Raw genomic sequence first — 17466 nt, forward strand, 5'->3', positions numbered from 1 at the left:
CTGCCAAACAGGCCAAGTGATGAAGAACGCTTGAAGAGAAGAAAGAGGCAAAGAGAGTGGAGGGAGGGGAAAACAGATTAAAGCAGCTTTAAGGACCAGACCAGGGGTGCCCAAGCTTTTATTTTTTAACTGACTGTCCTCCTGTGCAAAGTGTCACTCTTCTCGTCATGATCATATTATTTATCATTCTTTGAAATTATTTTCATAATATATGTATATATATATATATATATATATATATATATATATATATATATATATATATATATATATATATATATATATATATATATATATATATATATCTCGGTACAAAGAGCATGACATGAATAATCATTTACTGATTAAATGTTCCGTGTGTAATATTAAATCACTAGGAGGACAGCAGCTTGTAAATGAATGTATTTGGCGCATTGCTCCTTTAAATCAGCGACCACCTGCTCCTCTGGCGTCACCATCCTCCGCAGGCGGCACGATGGCGATCGATACGGCAGCAAAATGTTCAAAGTGGGCTGTTTTGCGAAAATCTCGACATGCACAGGAAGAAAAACGCGGTCTGCGGGGCTGACTGACTCGACGACGGACGGACATTAACACTGATACCAAGTGTAACGTCAAGGTAGGGTTATTTCTGCTTCAACGTGTGTGGCTTTATTGGTTTAATCCCACACTCGGTGCTCAGAGGAAAAAAACAGTTACTCGGTCTTTGACGAGGCAGCCGAGATTTTTGCATCGACTTGTGCTGCTGTAGTGATGCAGACAGGTCGACAGAGAGGAGCTGAGGCTGAGACAAACACAGGTGTGAGGCTGAAACACGCTCAGATGGAGACAGGGGAGCTCACTGTGCAGGCTCAGTAGTGGCGGTATGTAAAAAAAAACAACTCCTTGATATCACTTGATGTCAGCCATGGATCATCAGCAGAGGTAAACACAGGTTGTGGTGCTACGTTGTAAAACACATCAGCACAGTCTGCTGAAATGAACCACATCTGGATGCTGTTTCCAACCAAATCTAACACGAAGAGAGAGACATGAACAAAGGACGATTATGACTGATCTGTGTCATTAGATCTGTTTTTCTGTACATGATCTCTGGCTGGAGCATTTCTCTCTGTTTGTATTGACACACCAGCCTCTTATCACCCATTGAATCAGTGATCCAGCAGCTGGGTAAAAGCACAGAACACAAGCAGCTGGGAGCCCCCTGCAGGAAGAGTCAGCTCACCATCCTCCTCCAAGTTATCTGCACCTCATCATCTCGAATTTATTCAAAAAATGTATTAAAGTTAGAAATGTAAATGTTATTTTTTGCCTTGTTTAATTTTATCCCACTGTTTCTTATTTGCCACCTCATTCCTTTTGTTCGTATTTTTATTTTTTCTCCTACTAGCTGATTTATTTCTGACATTTGACTGAATAAATGCCCAACTTCACTGATTCTATAATCTCTCTAATGAAATACCTCAGCATAGACATACATGTTTAGATTTTGACTTAAAGCAGCAATTTGTAAGATGTAGCCAGAATTTTTAACATTATCAACAGAGTGTGACGAAACAACAGTGTTGACATTATGTATATACTGTGTTGCAGAGATGTCTACTGAAGTTAGCATGCTAACCAGCTAGCCCTGGCTCATCCTGTCTAATGATAACACTTTGTACCACGAGAGGCAATAGTCTAGTCACTGGCTCCACAGCTAGTTGAGCCATAAGCTAATTAGGTGACGGCAGCTAGCTACAGCCAAGGATAGCTAGCAAATAGCAGCAGCTGTCTGTTGCTCTGTTGGTATGCTGCCACCTGTGTAACATGTTACGCCTTAAACTTTAGATATCATACAGTGACAAAGACTATCAGTCACTGTGTCCACAGGCCCCTTTCACATAAGACATTTTGACATGTCACAGAGGAAAAGCCCTGACGTAAATACATAAAAAAAAATGGCTGAATTCCATTTAGCTGCATCAGTATTGTTTTTGACTTACTTGGACACTTAAATAGAGCAAATCCATTGACAATGTGATGAGTAACACCTACTCCTCTGACAAGTCAAAATGTCCGCTGCACCAAAAGCCTTTTCCATCCAGGTGGTAGTTCACAGGGCATTAAACATGGAGGTTATGACCCTTAACTGGTCTTCTTGTCTCCCAGCTCTTCGGTGCCAGTCCACCTGGGAGGACCACATCTGAGACCTGACCTCAACACATCGTTAACGCTTGCACTGTCCCACCACCTGGAGCAGGAGGTGGAAACCATAGCAACAGACGTGTCTTGTATGTGTGTGTGTGTGTGTGTGTGTCCTGAGGATGCCTCTCTGTTTTATCAAGGTTGCATCAGAGTCTGAGGCGTCAGCCGAGATTCAGCTTCTGCTAAGCCGACCGAAGACAGCAGCGACTGTACCACGGGTAGGTACTAATACTTGTGTCAATGTGTGTGTTTCTATTCATGTGTGAAACATTACACATACTGTGTGTGTTGGTGGGAAGGTGGTGTGAATGTTTGTATATGCGCCCATGTGAATCTGTGCAGCTCAGCTGTTAATCATCAACCTCATTGGAGCCGGTGAGCAGCACGTCTCTGTCCTGTTTGACAATATCTTGTAATATGGCGTGTCTGTGGGTTGATCCCACGGTTTATATAACTGTCAGCATCACAGGGACGTCATTCCTCCTCTCACTGCTTCAAATGTGAAATTATCACTGAGTAATAGATCAGGGGGCTGCTCAACTTCTCTGATTATCTAATGAGACAGTCAGCGTTTTCTGTGGGTTGCCATGTTATGAGACACAATAATGTATGAGCCCAATTTCCAAAAAATTAGGACGCTGTATAAAACAAATAAAAACTGAATTAAATCATTTGCAAACTGTTGAGCGAGATCAGTTTAAAGAAGTGTTCCTGAGCCCAGGTAGTAATATCCTTTATACAGGTGTTTCACAAAGTGGGGGACTTCATCTCATCCTTGCTTATGAACGACTGAGCCTTTTCGAAGACGCTCCTTTCATACTACTGATACTATCATCTGTTACAAATTAACCTATTTACCTGTGGAATGTTACAAACAGGTGTTTTTTGAGCATCACATAACTTTTTCAGTCTTTTGTTTCAGCTTGTTTGAAACGTGTTGCTGCCCTCAAATTCAGAATGAGCAAAAGCAAAATCAGCACATTGTCTTTTTAGACTCTTGATCACTGATACCACGTGATACCAAAGGCGTTATACTATTGGCTCACAGACCTTGTTTGAAGCTTGAACCAACTGTCAGACTTCTCAGACAAACATAGATTAGACAATAATTTTGGACCCAACAACAAACATTTTAAAATTACTGATTTACAATCATAATAATGTTTTTAAAGAAATTAGAAACTTTTATGAGGGACTTTTCTACAAGCTCTGAAAATATACAGATAATTTGTCTGCATAAAAATCTTATCAATATGACCTTTCACATCCATCCATCAAAACATGTAATAGGTTAATTCTAGATTCAGTGCCCTTGACCAAGGCCCTGGTTTGGATCTGGAGTTGGTTTCTTCTTCTCCTTCTTCTTGAAATCATGGATTGCTCACGTTATCAGTTATTAACCTTTATGTATTTCGATTGTTGGTTTACAAATGGTTTTACTGTTTCACAAAGTATTTTAGAAACATGCAACATGTGGATGTTCTTGTCTTTCCATCTCAGATAATGCCATGGAAGAACAACTGCTGGAAGACGACCTAATGCGAACACCACCACAACAATCAAACCTCTACCTTCTTCTGGGCTGATATCCCCTGATAGTAGCTGCCATGGCTTTCTGTAATGAAAGCCGGCTGGAGGACTGTGACTTCATGGAGCCGGACAAAGCAGAGGAAACTTTCCCGTCGGAAGCTGCGACTCCCGTCATATCAGTAACTCTGCGCGTGACCCTGGCGGCCATTATGATCTTCATGATCACTATAGGTTTCCTCGGCAACGCTATAGTGTGTCTGATAGTTTACCAGAAACCTGCCATGCGCTCTGCTATCAATCTCCTCCTCGCCACGTTGGCCTTTTCGGACATCATGCTCTCCCTGCTCTGCATGCCCTTCACTGCCGTCACCGTGGCCACCGCTGACTGGAGCTTTGGGAGCGGCTTCTGCCGAGCATCCATCATGCTGTACTGGCTGTTCGTCCTGGAGGGGGTGTCCATACTCCTTATTATCAGCGTGGACCGGTTCCTCATCATTGTGCAGCGGCAGGACAAGTTGACCCCGCACAGAGCTAAACTGTTGATCGCAGGCTCATGGGTGCTGAGCCTGTGTGTGTCTCTGCCATCTGTGGTCGGGTGGAGGACTGGTGCGGCAGGTATGAGAGGCACCTGGGCGCCGCAGTGTGTGCTGGGGTACAGTGACTCTCTGGCAGACCGTGGCTACACAGTGCTATTGGCAGTAGCAGTATTCTTTGTGCCCTTTGCTGTCATGCTGTACTCTTACATGTGCATCCTCAACACAGTGCGCCGCAACACCCTGCGCATCCACAACCACACCAGTGAGCATTCCTGCCTGCCGGCCCTCAACCAGGTCAGCAAAATGAGACTCACTGGGCTGCAGCGGCCCCCTCAGATCAAGGTGGACATGAGCTTCAAGACCAGAGCCTTCACCACCATCCTCATCCTCTTTGTCGGCTTCTCCGTGTGCTGGCTGCCGCACACGGTGGTCAGCCTGCTGGCCGTGTTCAGCCGGCAGTTCTACTACAGCTCCGTCTTCTATCCAATCAGCATCGGCGCCCTGTGGCTCAGCTACCTGAAGACAGTGTTCAACCCCGTCATCTACTGCTGGAGGATCAGGAAGTTCAGGGAAGCCTGTCAGGAGTTCATCCCCAAGAGCTGCAGGCTGTGTCCCAGAGTGCCGGGCAGGAGCCGCAGGAGAGTGAGGCCCAGCAACATCTACGTGTGCAGCGAAACTCAGTCAGCTGTGTGAAGGCGAGGACGGCCAGCTTGTCAACGCACAAACGTGCAATGTTTTTAACTTGACCTTTCCTCATTTTAAGCAATCGGAGACTACTAAGGCTAAGAATCTACAGGGTGTTGACAAAATAATCGCCACAAGAATAAACTTTTAATCTAAACTTTTATGCCCACATGGCAGAGAAGTCCTTAAAGTGCTCAGAGAAATGGAGATATGCTGAGGAAGGGTGTGTCATACAATCAAAAGCTCCAGCGTAGCTACTGAATGGATCTTGTGGTGAGATTATTTTGTTTGCTGATTCCCAGATCAACGATGAACTTTGCAGTCTCAAGATATTTTGGTTAATTTAAAGGTCCAGTGTGTAGGATTAGGGCCAGAAATGGAATTTAATATTCATAATTATGTTTTCACTAATGTATAATCACCTAAAACTAAGAATCATTGTGTTTTAAATTAGAATGAGCCTTTTTGTATCTACAGAGGGAGCGGGTCCTCTCCCATGGACCCATGTTCATGAATGTATTAAAGACCTGGATATGGCCGCCAAAGTCCTTATAGGCAAGTCTTGGCACTCAGCCATCTCTGCAACGCCCCTGGCCAGTTGATCCAGGCTATCAAGACTAGGCTCCTATCTAAATTAATGGGCAGAGAGTCATAACTTCACTTTCAGTGGTCATCTGGACATACAAACAACATGTATCACATCACTAGTCAAATATGATTAAAAAATAAATACATTTCAAAAAACGCTTAAATACTTAGGTGACTTTGCCCCAAAATAAGGTTTCAAATGGCTGTTTCCCAAAGGTTGTACTTCTGCTACACATGCGCACGGTTTCACGTCACCAACTTCAGCTCATCTTACCAGAGCAATTCAACAAATGCAAGTTTAAAGTGATAGTTGGGGTCTTTTGATGTGGGGTTGTATGAGGTCATTATCCCTAGTCAGTGTATTACCTGCAGTGGATGACTGTCAGCTCTCCCCCTGTGTGAAGATGTATGTTAGCCACCTTGAAGAAGGCCCACCTAAAAAACAATATATATGTTTAAGTGTACGCTGTACTTTGAACATTTTTGGCACTTTACATTGCCCTCAGACAGCCCTTTCCTTTGGCACTACATCCCCTCAACCGTACATTGCTGTATTCCTACGCACAAGCACAACTGTGTCTGCCGCACGCTGTATTACGCCGCAGATCAGCTGTTTGGGTCGGACTTTCAGCAGCTGTAAGTACAACGCTCTGATTCCCTGTCGGTGCTACACACCTCTTCTCCACACAGGGGGAGAGCTGACGGTCATCTACTGCAGGTAATACACTGACTAGGGATAAGTACCTCATACAAACCAATACAACATACACATCAAACGACCCAAACTATCCCTCTAATGTCAAATATTTGAATAACCTCACCTTTCTTGATAATCCTGTGGATTAGCGTGATATCATCCTCTTCCACGATTATTAGAAGTCCGTCCATTATAAGAGAGACATCTATAAAGCAGTTGACTGGTCACCTCAAGCTGCAAAGTAGGTCAATTATGACTCTTTCTATGAAGACTTTTTGATCCATGGAGGTTTTATATCTGTAAAACTTTCCTTGAGTGGAGAAAAGCGTTTTAAAAATCTGTGATGTCATCACAATGGAAAGTCTATGGTCTGAGCGGGAACTTTTTTGGGCGTATGGGCCAGGTGAGCAATTCTGACTGGAGTGAATAGACCCCACCTTTGCATTCGATATCTAGTTCTTCTTATAAATCATTGGCCTTGTTGCAATGCCAAGTTTCTTCAGAAGCCCAGACCGGACAAACCAAATACCAACTCTCGAGAGGACCTTTCACTTTTTTTAGCAGCCACCCCAGGGGAAGGTGAGATGAGGAGCATTCAGATGGTTGTAATCTGCAACATCACCACCAGAAGCCACTAAATCCCACACACTGGACCTTTAACTTCATGGCCATTACGATTTACAAAACTTACTGCCATTTAAACAATCCCATACCCTCCATTGTCAGTTTACATCGCTGTTTCATAATTTGTTCCTGATGTGTTTCTTCAGTGTCATTCTGTTTTGTTCAGACTGTGGACTTTCTTTAAGTAGTAGTGGTGATAATAATTCTACTGTCAGTTATGTGAAGAGTTTCACAAAAAAGCATTCATGGTGTTAGTGTCCAGTGGTGTTCTCAGAGGAGAGTCTGTAAGCTTTTAACTTACAAACTGACTTTAACGAACTGTTGTGCTGAAACCAGCCTTATGTGAGATGAAGCTGTTATTTCAAACCTTGAGTGTGTTTACAAAGAAGCGTCTGTTATTGAGCTGTGAATGTTGGATGTACTGTTGTGTCATGAATGACCAGGTAAATAAACACTGTTTTTAAAAGAGGTTGCATCGACGGACTCGAGTGCTCGGACAAAAGATGCGTCAGCTGCTTTTATAATGTACATAAACCACGTTGGTACATAAAGGGAATAGATTGCCGAGTTGCTGGGATACTAGAGACATCTATTCACTGTGAGCTGATATACATCTACTTCACTGAGGACGACATAGACAGAGGTTTGTATTGTGAATCCAATCAGGTTAGGCAATCCCACTGGAAGAGTGAGGCCCGCACAGCAACTGTAACTCATTTTTCCCCAAGGAATTCTTGGAAATGCACTGGGTTACATTTTACATGTTTGGCATTTCAATATAGATAAATTATGAGGGTTGGAAGAATACAGATAGAAGTTGTATTGCTGTACAGCACAAAACAGGAAGATGGTGCTGTTCTTTCATTGCAAATTAAGTTAGCTCCATTTCGTACTGAATTCTGAGCTTCATCGCCAGACTGAATTGCCATTTTGTTTTCCCTAATTCATTCATTTATTCATCAGCGATTTTGGCAAGGATCAGGTGGTCTGAAAGTAGGTTAATAAACTGTAGGGAGGATTGGAAATTTGGTCTTAATTTATGTTTGTAATGACGTCCTGTGCTAGGGATTTTTTGGATAATCAGTTTTATTTTCCTAATCAATTGTTTAAAGATAGTTTAAAAATTCCCCTCAAAGTTAAAAAAACAAAAGCCTAGATTGTCAGACAGACTGTCAAGACTTGAGATTTACTATTACTTAAGAAAAGTAGGTAATTCTACAACAATCTTGTTTTATTTTTAAAGCACTGTGGTCAGTATTGTTTCATGGTTTAGACCTGAAACTCACATGATTCAGAGAAGAGATAAATCCCTAAATCTGATTATTTTTTGTTTATAACTTCTGAACCACAGGAAGAAAACAAGGAGTATTTTTTTATTGTCAACTATCAAAGCTGCTGTAATTCACTTTCTTACTTTCCTCTCTTCTCAATACATATTTATTCTTTAAAGTGGAAAGGGAAAGACAAACCAGGACTGTTTTGGTGAGTATAATTAAGCTTATGTCCAGTTTGAATGAAGTGTGTTTTATGCTGAGTTAACAAGGCAATCAAGCGAGAGAAACTTGAATTCAGGAGGTGTGTGTGACCACAAAATAGGAAGAGATTCCCTCAAGGCATTCCTGAGATATCCTAATCAAGAGAATGGGACGGACAGATGGATGGAGGGACATACGACATAAAATGTAGAGGCCCTTCAATGTATAAACTACAGGCTTGTCTCAATCAGTCATATATCCTTATTTCTCAATGATGTCCTGTTAAGTATTGAAAACAGGAACACCCCGTTCTCGATCAGACTAGATCGGATTTCAATGGAAAAATGTCATCAATCAGGACTCCAGTCCAGTGATTAGGATTTAACTTCCTGCAGACAAGACGACTCCAAACTTTGTGTCAATCGGGGGCCCCAAAACATGGAGGCGTTGTATTGAACTGGCCCTGGCTAATAGACAGACAGAGAGGTCCCTCTTCTGCATGAGCATGCTGCTAAACAAGCTGGATCCACTTCCATCTCATTGGATGGAACTGAAAACATACTGTATTGTTTATTGAATTATTAATATCAACACGTGTTTACACCAGCAAGTTTCCAAATTCATATGAGAGCTTTTTTTCTTCATACCACACCCATGTTCGTGAGCTTTCTGTGGCGGCTTCAGGTCAGAACAAAAATGTCCCTTCTCCTGACGTCTTTGTGGTGTCTGGAAATGACTTGTTAGATCCAGCTCCAAGAAGTGATTAAGTTAGGACTGTAATGTGATGTTGGAGCAACCATGAGATCTAAATTAAGATGGAAAGACCCGTGCATTGGTTGTCATGTGTTGGAACATTATTAGATGCATAGGCCTCCTTGTTTAGAAACTGCGATGCAAAACAGTGTTCGAAAGAGGGATTGCTCTTCTATACACCTAAAGCACATTGTAAATATGTTTTGCAGATAATTTGCATCATACTGACATTAATTTGATAAAAAAAATTATTACATTTGGAAATAAATCCAAAAATTCACAGAGTAAGATATGAAAATATTCCAGCTCTACATGTCGTTTTCACCCGCTGCTGTTGTCCAACTGTCTGTCACTTCTCTCCTACTGCTGTGTCTTGTCATAGTCTTGGTCAGAGCTGCTGTATCACCGCCGATGGTCCCAGTCCAGGCAGATTTAGGCCACTGATTGAGCCCTGAGCTAATCAGCTAACGGAAGATAGCTTCAGCCAAAAATAGCTAGCAAAGAGCAGCAGTTATTTGTTACTTAGGTGATATTATGCACCCAATGCTTTTGGAGCTACCTTTGAATTCTCACCATATTCTAAAAAATATCCCGTTAAGAATTAGTTTGCTGTAAGTATGACAAAATTTCACACAAATGCTTAATAGGATAAAACAATGAAGTGACGATATGTTATACCCAAAACGTCAAAGGTCAACATCACTGTTGCACCATAATGTTCTGCAAAAACACTTTTCTGGCCATAATTCAACACCATAACTCATAACACTAATCTTGAAACTGTGCTGATTGTATTGTATTGTGTCTTCTGTTCTGTCTGGTTGAAGATGCGTGTGAAGTAGCCATATTTCAGAATTTGTAGCTTCTCTGCAGCAACATCCACAATTGAATCATTTTCTGTTGTCATGACTACAATTTTGTGTTCTATCAGAATCAGCTGACTGTTTAGTGTTACTCTCAATAAAAGACACACAGCTCTAGTCAATCACAAGCTCTGCGGTTTTGCTGCTATTGAGCTTCAGGTGATCGTCAGGCACCATGTGAAGAAGCTCCTTTGTAAAACTACGCTCTAAGTGGAGGCGGTGTGTTTCTCATTAGACATTATTTGCTAGATTGTTGAAACATGTCAATATTGTCATAACTTCAATTTTGCCATAAATTACACTTGATTATATTATACGTTTTCCTTCCAAGCACTCCGAGAAAATATAGCATGGGACTGGACAGAAATGGCTGTAAACTCCAACTTTTGCCGGTTGGCAGAGATACACAATCACGAGGCTGTAATTCTAGTTATGGCTTGTCTAAAATCATTTGGTGCAGTTTGCTATTATAACATGGAACACAAAATTTCAGAAAAAGTGCAGAAGCATGGCTCCAATAAAGACACATAAGACTACTGTTTGTCACAATTGCAAAACATCAACCTGGAATGATATCAAAGGATAATTCTGCTTGAGTTTTATTTTCATAGTTGTGGCTGTAAATTTTATCTGATATAAATAACAGTACCCACCAAGTATGTTGCTGAGATCTGGGAACAAGGCGCCATCTGACCGGGTGAGACACATGACCAGGCTCTCCATTTATTTTCATTTTCAGCAGCTGCATGACAGACATTTATTGTTTATTTTATGTTGATAGAACAATCCTAACATTTTCTTATGAGCATGTTTTAACATATAGGGAGTTAAACTACACAAAGGGGATTACGTTTTCCACTGGGAACTATTGCAAAAGTTATGCTGTCTTTATATCTACACATAGTGAGTTTGTACTGTACAAACACAATGGACTGTGCAACATCACATTTACGCAAACAAAACACATTTGGCTAAACAATTATTATCTATGGACTGATTGAATAAATAAGTTTTCATTTTCTTAATGTTTAAATATAAGCTATTATTCTTAAGGAATACCTTTGGACAGCTGTTCTTGAAACTGCATTATGTCCTACAGATGTGCCCAAGGAGAAGTATCCTAACCTTAGACTACAGGACCATGCTACATGTTCCCTGTATTGATGGTAAATCTGCAGTCAGAGGTACTGGAGTAATTTGAGCATTTATAAGGCTAATGTCTAATGTTTTGTGAAGTCTGCAGTTAGCTCTTTTATTCTTGATAAAAATAAAATAAAATAAGAGACTGGATGTTATTGTAATGGGCATTGAAAACAAAGATTTCTATTAAGATCTGTGTCCACCCTGGTTTCTGCTGTCGGCACGCCGGGTTGTTATGACGCGGTGCATGCTGGGAGTAGGTGAGAATCAAATATGGCGACCTCCACGGAAAAAGATGGAAAGGCTGTCGGTGCCTCCAATGTGGATCTTTTACTGCACCCTGAGTTGTTGTCTCAAGACTTTATGCAGCTACTCTTAAGTGAGGTAAGTTAATGTTTATAGAGGAACGCGGAAAGTCCCATTTAATGCGGATGTTAAGGAGGGAAGGTGCCATAATGTTAGCAGCATACCGGCTAACATTCAGCATAGCTGTGTGTTTATATTAGCTGTTGCGTCAGCTTGATATCAGACGTTGCAAAGTGAGCTAACAGTTCTTTCTGTCTGAATCAGAAACATGTTAGTACCAAAGACTGTGAGAGTCGGGACCAGCTCACAGAGCTGTACCTCAGGCATGTCATCCCGCTGCCGCAGAGGACCCTGCCCAACACCCGCTGGGGCAAGAGGATGGAGAAGAGCCGAGGGAGACAGACACCGGCCGGTCACAGGTCAGACAGGTAGCTCTACTGGAGGACATTACCTTGTTTTCATGGGCAGTAAGTTTGCCCCATTGTGCTATCATCACTTAGTACATCACTCTGTGTTTTGGTCAGCCAGTGTACCATAACTGATGGGGAAAATACAAACTGAAGCCCAGTTCTATCTTTTTATTGCAATGTGGTCACCCCAGTCTCTCATAGGCTAGTTTAATATAACAGTGCCGTTTTTAGATTGGCAATACGTCCAGCAGGTTAGACCCGTCTGGTTAACAGTGGTGTGGGAAGTATTCAGCTCATCTACTCAAGTCAAAGTACAAATACAACACTGTAACACTATTAAAAGCAATATGAAATGACAAATTAAAGTCCTGCATTGAACACTTTTCTGAAGTAAATTTGTGATGGTGTTTTTCGCTATTTTCAGACAAACCAGACACCTTCATAGTGTTTGTCCAGCCATACCCGATAATTACCTAAAGTGATAGTTGGGGTCTTTTGATGTGGGGATGTATGAGGTACTTGTCCCCAGTCAGTACAGTGCTCTGCTTCCTGTCAGTGCTAGGCGCCGCGTCTCCACACAGGCGTAGAGCTGATGGTCATCTACTGCAGGTAATACACTGATAAGTAATACACTAGGGATAAGTTTCTCATACAGCCCCACATCAAAAGACCCCAACTATCACTTTAAATTGAATTTCAACAGCTCACAATAATACATTGTTTATCAGTGTATAATTATATAGTTATAGTAGATACAAAATATTTCTTTTGTCAATCAAGTAATTGTTTTAGTTCTATTTGTCTTGGGTAGTTAAATTTGTAAGAAAACCTGATATTTTATAAGGTCTTCACACGTTTTGAATTCACATACTTAATTTGTGAAGTCAGTAGTAACTAAAACTGTCTGATATTTGCAGAAAAGTACCATATTTCCCTCTGAAATGTGAGGGAGGGAGTAGAACTATAAAGTGGAATGAAAATACTCAGAGTACAACTACCTCATATATGTAATTTGAGTACAATATTTAATGTATTTAGCATTGATATACTAGCTGGGGAAATATTGGATTCTCTATCGCATCATTTTGGTCACACTGGCCACACAAGTAAAACATTTAATTTTATTAACAATCAAAGGGTCTCTTTGAAACAATTTGTTGTAATTAACATGTATTAATCACTTTTTTTATCAGTCGTATGTGAGCGAATTGTAATGTGATGTGAAAAATGAGACCTTCCCAGTCTCTCTTGGTTGCCCAAAGAGCCTGAGGATGATTTGTTGAACTTGTTTAATGTTGCTGGACTGTGGATTTCTTTGTGAAGGACTCAGTTCAGATTTTCCACGACAGTCCAAAGGATGTGACTTTATGCATGTTCTCAAGTTCCTCGTCTAAGTGCCTCACTCCGCTCCACGAACAGAGAGCAATAGTAGCTAACATTGGTTTAGAAATGGAGTCATGCTGCAAATACAAACTAACCAGCTTCCAGTACAACACAGAAGTTCCACAGAGCCCTCCAGTGTGTCTCTCCTTCCACTGCAATGTGTGGCGAGTCAAAAAATAATAACAAACCAGTACAGGTGAGGGAGCAATCTCGGCACGCTTCCAAAATATGTCCGCATAGAGCAGAGCTTCTTCCTTTGCACCTGCCTGAAAATAGAGCCCTGACTGTCAACATGAGTGTTAACAACTGATTATTGTTGTCGTTGTTTTATGATCATTTCCAGCTCCAGTAACGACCACCATAGGAAAAGGCCTCTGATTGTGTTTGATGGCAGTTCCTCTCACTCTGGCCCGCTAAAAGTAAAGAAACCAGAGGGAACCAACGTGCCAACAGGAATCACTGACAGGTTAAAACCTCCCCCTGTTGCAAACCTGTCCAACCCCATTCGCAAGTTGTCTGCAAACACATCTTCCACCTCTTCATCCATTAATCGCAGCAACGACACAGACACAAACCTGAAACGGGGAGCAAACAGCTCGGTAGGAACTCTTAGTTATGTCAACTCAGTAATACACAAATTTACTGTGTGATTCAAGGAAAATGTGCACAATTATCAACTTTGTTCTGTGTTTCTTGTATTTAATTGTATCGTTTGCATAGTGATCGGGAGGGAAATCATGTAAGACAAACACTGAAACAGTACTTTCAAAATACAGGTGATTATTTGATATCTAATATATTGAAAGAGAACCACAATCACTGTGTAAATGAAGATGAAAACAAACCCCTAAGATACCAAAGAAAAAGTGTTTTTGTGAATCAAACCTCTTCAGTATTTGCAAAACAAACACTTAAAAAAGCCAATGGATCAGCAAAAACATTGTTAAGACATCATATGTTACATTGACCACTTTTGTAATACTTTGTTCTTGTTTTCCATCTCTTCAGGAGTCAGTGAGTTCTCCAGAGGTAAAGAAAAAGATCCAGCATGTGACATGGCCCTGACCTCTGACCCCTGACGGGAACTGACGGGAGCTCAGGCTCTGAAGGACAGACCACTCCCCTCCCACTACATGTTGTTGCCCACTGCCTGTGTTCTCCCCATCATACGGCATCACAAGAGGGAACAGAAAACCCTTTAACCTGTGTGTCGAGGCCACCTCTCGACAAGAAGGTGTGGTGCTGTGGAGGTCATCCTGCTTTTCAAGTCACAAGCTTCCATGTTGCTTCCCACAACCTCAAGTGGCCTTACCATCAGTAATCAGCAACTCCTCCACTCCCATGGAGACCTTCTACAGGACATAACAACAACACAACATTTTTTTTCCCGAAACACCATTTGATCTAATTAGGGTTGTTGGTATACTTTGTCTGTGCATGAGTTGGTTTTGGTAAGATGGCCTCCAGTGCTGTGAGAGCCTGTGGACTGGATTTTGTTTAAAAGACATTATCATTTTTTTTGTTGTGGTTTTGAAGTCCTTTAGCTTCCCAGTAGTGTTCCTTATCTATTCAAATCTGAACCTTCACATTTTGGCCATAATATGTATGTTTTAAAGTAGAGCTGCATGACACACAGTTTTTCCTACAGAATGGCTGTGTGCTTCTGGCGGGCCATCGGTATTTGATGACCTGAGAATGAGTCAATTGTCGTTCATCAGACGAGCTTTACTAGTTTGCCCACATTACATAGTGTTGCTTTAATTGTCACTGGCTTTCTCTCTCCTCTCTGTATCTCTGTTTCTGTTTTCTCTCTACCAGCAACGTTATCTGCTTTTTTCGTCAGCAGTAAATTTGTTATGAAGTCGCCCAAAAATCACACCTCGCGTTAGAATTCTTTTCACCCTTCACTCTGTTGTCATAACAGCAGGTTAGCTGCGTGTGGAGAGAGCTTGTTAATTATGTAGCCGATGAAAACCACCGAATGAAATCTCAACAACCAGGTGCACACCCATAACCGATAATTACCTGCTTCTCATGGCCAATACCAATACGATAACTGAATTTCTAACCTGTAATTTATGCGTACCTGAGGGCTAGAAAGACTGAGATGTAGTGAGCAAAGATGGATGATTTCATATTTCATAGCTCGAATAAGAGGTGTTGTGTTGAAGACCTGTAGACTTTTTCCCTCATTTGAACATGACCGAGGGAACTACTCACAACAGACAGGATAAAATGTGCACTTCGGCTGCACCAAATAAGGCAATGCGGCACCTTCCCACAAGATTGTTTTTGTGCTTTGGAATGTATTGACCATGATGCAATCAGAAATTAACATTTTATTTCTCTGATTCACTGCTTTGTTCTCATTAATGTCGCTCCTTCTCTTCATTCATTCATGCTGCTCTGTGTAGTGTTGTAGTACTCAAGATCGGCCTTGGTCTCGAGACCGGTCTCAAGACCATTTTTTGAGGTACTTGGTCTTGTCTTGGAATCAAGGGCATTTTTACTCGGTCTTGTCTCGGTCTCGGACTGGGCGCACTTGGGTTTTTTGAACGAGACTGGTCAAGACCAACGCTGATAGGCTTTTTGTCCATGCCTTACAGATAAGAGTGAAATAGGACCCTCTCAAAAACAGCTAATAACTTCAAATCATTGGTAGTGTAAAGATTTCCCCCAGCTGCAGCTGCTACCTGCCCGGTGTCAGTGTGAGAGTGACTGACACGCCCCCCTGCACACTTAAATAAAAAGAAAACTCACATTTTGATGTTTTGTTATGATTTTCCTTTGATATATATGGTCTTGGTCTTGTCTCGGTCTCGACCTCTAAAAGTCTTGGTATTGTCTTGGTCTCAACCTCCAAATGTCTTGGTCTCGGTTGGTGTGGTCTTGACTACAACACTAGCTCTGTGTCACTCAGTCTCTCTCAATAAGCTGTGAAGTAGGTGCCAACTTTGAATACTGTTTTTACAAACAGCTACCGACAAATCCTGCATAGTATGCCTCTAAATGAAGGTTTAATAATAGTAAAATAGCATCATCTTGTACCTCTGAGCTCAAATCTTCGAACACTTTCGCCACTATATGCTTTCACTGTCAGCAAATCTCTATGTGTGGGGGTTGAGGGAGTGGAGGGTATCAGCGCTGTAACATACATCACTTTGTTTGCTAACAGCTAAGTGGGAGTGTCCATTTTAAAAACCTGGGAGCACAGATGGAGTCGCCCTTTAAGAGTTTGTAATTGGTGGTTCTGTGACTTGACTGGACAGACTGATTTTCTAGAAAGTGCCATAGACTCTCATTGAGACTGTGATTGTCAAAATGACGGACATATCTAAGAGGTATTGCGAACACGTTATGAGGCAAATAATATTGAATATTTGATGAAATATTCAGTTTTTCTCTGGTATACCTTAAAAAAAAACAAAAACAAACCACATATCATGCTGAACTTAATGCGAAAATTTTGAAAGAGTAGTAGGTGTCGATTTGTTCTCCACTGAGTAAACCTCACTGTTTTCAGATTGTTCAGGGTTTTTTAAATATTAATGTAACATTACATGGAAATGGTCATTATACTGCTTAATAGCCATTTTGACACACAGGAAGCAAATATTTGAATATCAGCTAGACCAAGAAAAATGTCTTTTTGAAAGTATATTTATTTTGAATTGGGGCCAGTTGACTTTGCAGTTAGTTTGAAGTGGATGTAATCAGAGTTCATCAAAAACACACAAGAACAATTACCAAGCATTTTGAATCCATTGTCATTTTTGTACCAACAGTTTTTAAATAAATTATGTCAATACAATGAATCAGTTTTGTCGATTTAATTAAAGTAGAGAAGTCAGAAGCTTTGTGACCCATGTCTGATATCCTGGTATTATAACATAAACGGTACTAAACACACTCTTAAACTAATATTGTTGTAAGAAATGAGGGAAATCTAAAGTCCTCTTAAGGAAACAATTTTCAGTAACTTTAATATCAAGATTGTGTGCATTTTCTCCTCCAAATTTGGCAATGGAAACATTTTTTTAGATTAAGTTCAAATAAAGTTAGCCATTATAAGAGTAAAGACACAGTTTCAGTAAACTAATTGAATAGATTAAACTTTATTGTCCAGCTGAGGCAGGAAAATGGCCTTTGGTAAGAGCAGATCTCATTCACAAAACCTCTACTAAAACCTCTACTCACTTCATCAAGCTAATCCATGCACACAGCAGTGATTATTATTACACTTCACGTCTATATTAATACTGTAAATTTATTTCACAATGCTTCATACAG

The 17466-nt window shown here is 41.0% G+C and overlaps 2 protein-coding genes across 4 annotated transcripts; both read left to right on the top strand.

The window, feature by feature from the left end:
- Positions 1-487: 487 nt before the first annotated feature.
- Positions 488-7315, top strand: gpr45 (G protein-coupled receptor 45). Of its 2 annotated transcripts, XM_073473887.1 has the most exons (4): positions 488-619; positions 2152-2245; positions 2328-2405; positions 3688-7315. In XM_073473887.1, the coding sequence occupies exon 4, from the start codon at positions 3795-3797 to the stop codon at positions 4944-4946; it is 1152 nt and encodes a 383-aa protein (XP_073329988.1). In that variant the 5' UTR covers positions 488-619; positions 2152-2245; positions 2328-2405; positions 3688-3794; the 3' UTR covers positions 4947-7315. The 2 variants fall into 2 exon arrangements, with proteins under 2 accessions (XP_073329988.1, XP_073329987.1); XM_073473886.1 differs by having other exon boundaries at positions 2152-2405.
- Positions 7316-11346: 4031 nt separating this feature from the next.
- Positions 11347-16987, top strand: c9h2orf49 (chromosome 9 C2orf49 homolog). 2 transcript variants are annotated; one of them, XM_073473049.1, is made up of 4 exons: positions 11347-11461; positions 11648-11811; positions 13520-13775; positions 14185-16987. In XM_073473049.1, exons 1-4 carry the CDS (start codon positions 11351-11353, stop codon positions 14239-14241), a joined length of 588 nt encoding a protein of 195 aa, XP_073329150.1. In that variant the 5' UTR covers positions 11347-11350; the 3' UTR covers positions 14242-16987. The 2 variants fall into 2 exon arrangements, with proteins under 2 accessions (XP_073329150.1, XP_073329151.1); XM_073473050.1 differs by having other exon boundaries at positions 11351-11461; positions 11648-11802.
- The last annotated feature ends 479 nt before the right edge of the window (positions 16988-17466 follow it).

The sequence above is a fragment of the Pagrus major genome, chromosome 9, assembly GCF_040436345.1.
Source record: "Pagrus major chromosome 9, Pma_NU_1.0".
NCBI classification, from domain to species: domain Eukaryota; kingdom Metazoa; phylum Chordata; class Actinopteri; order Spariformes; family Sparidae; genus Pagrus; species Pagrus major.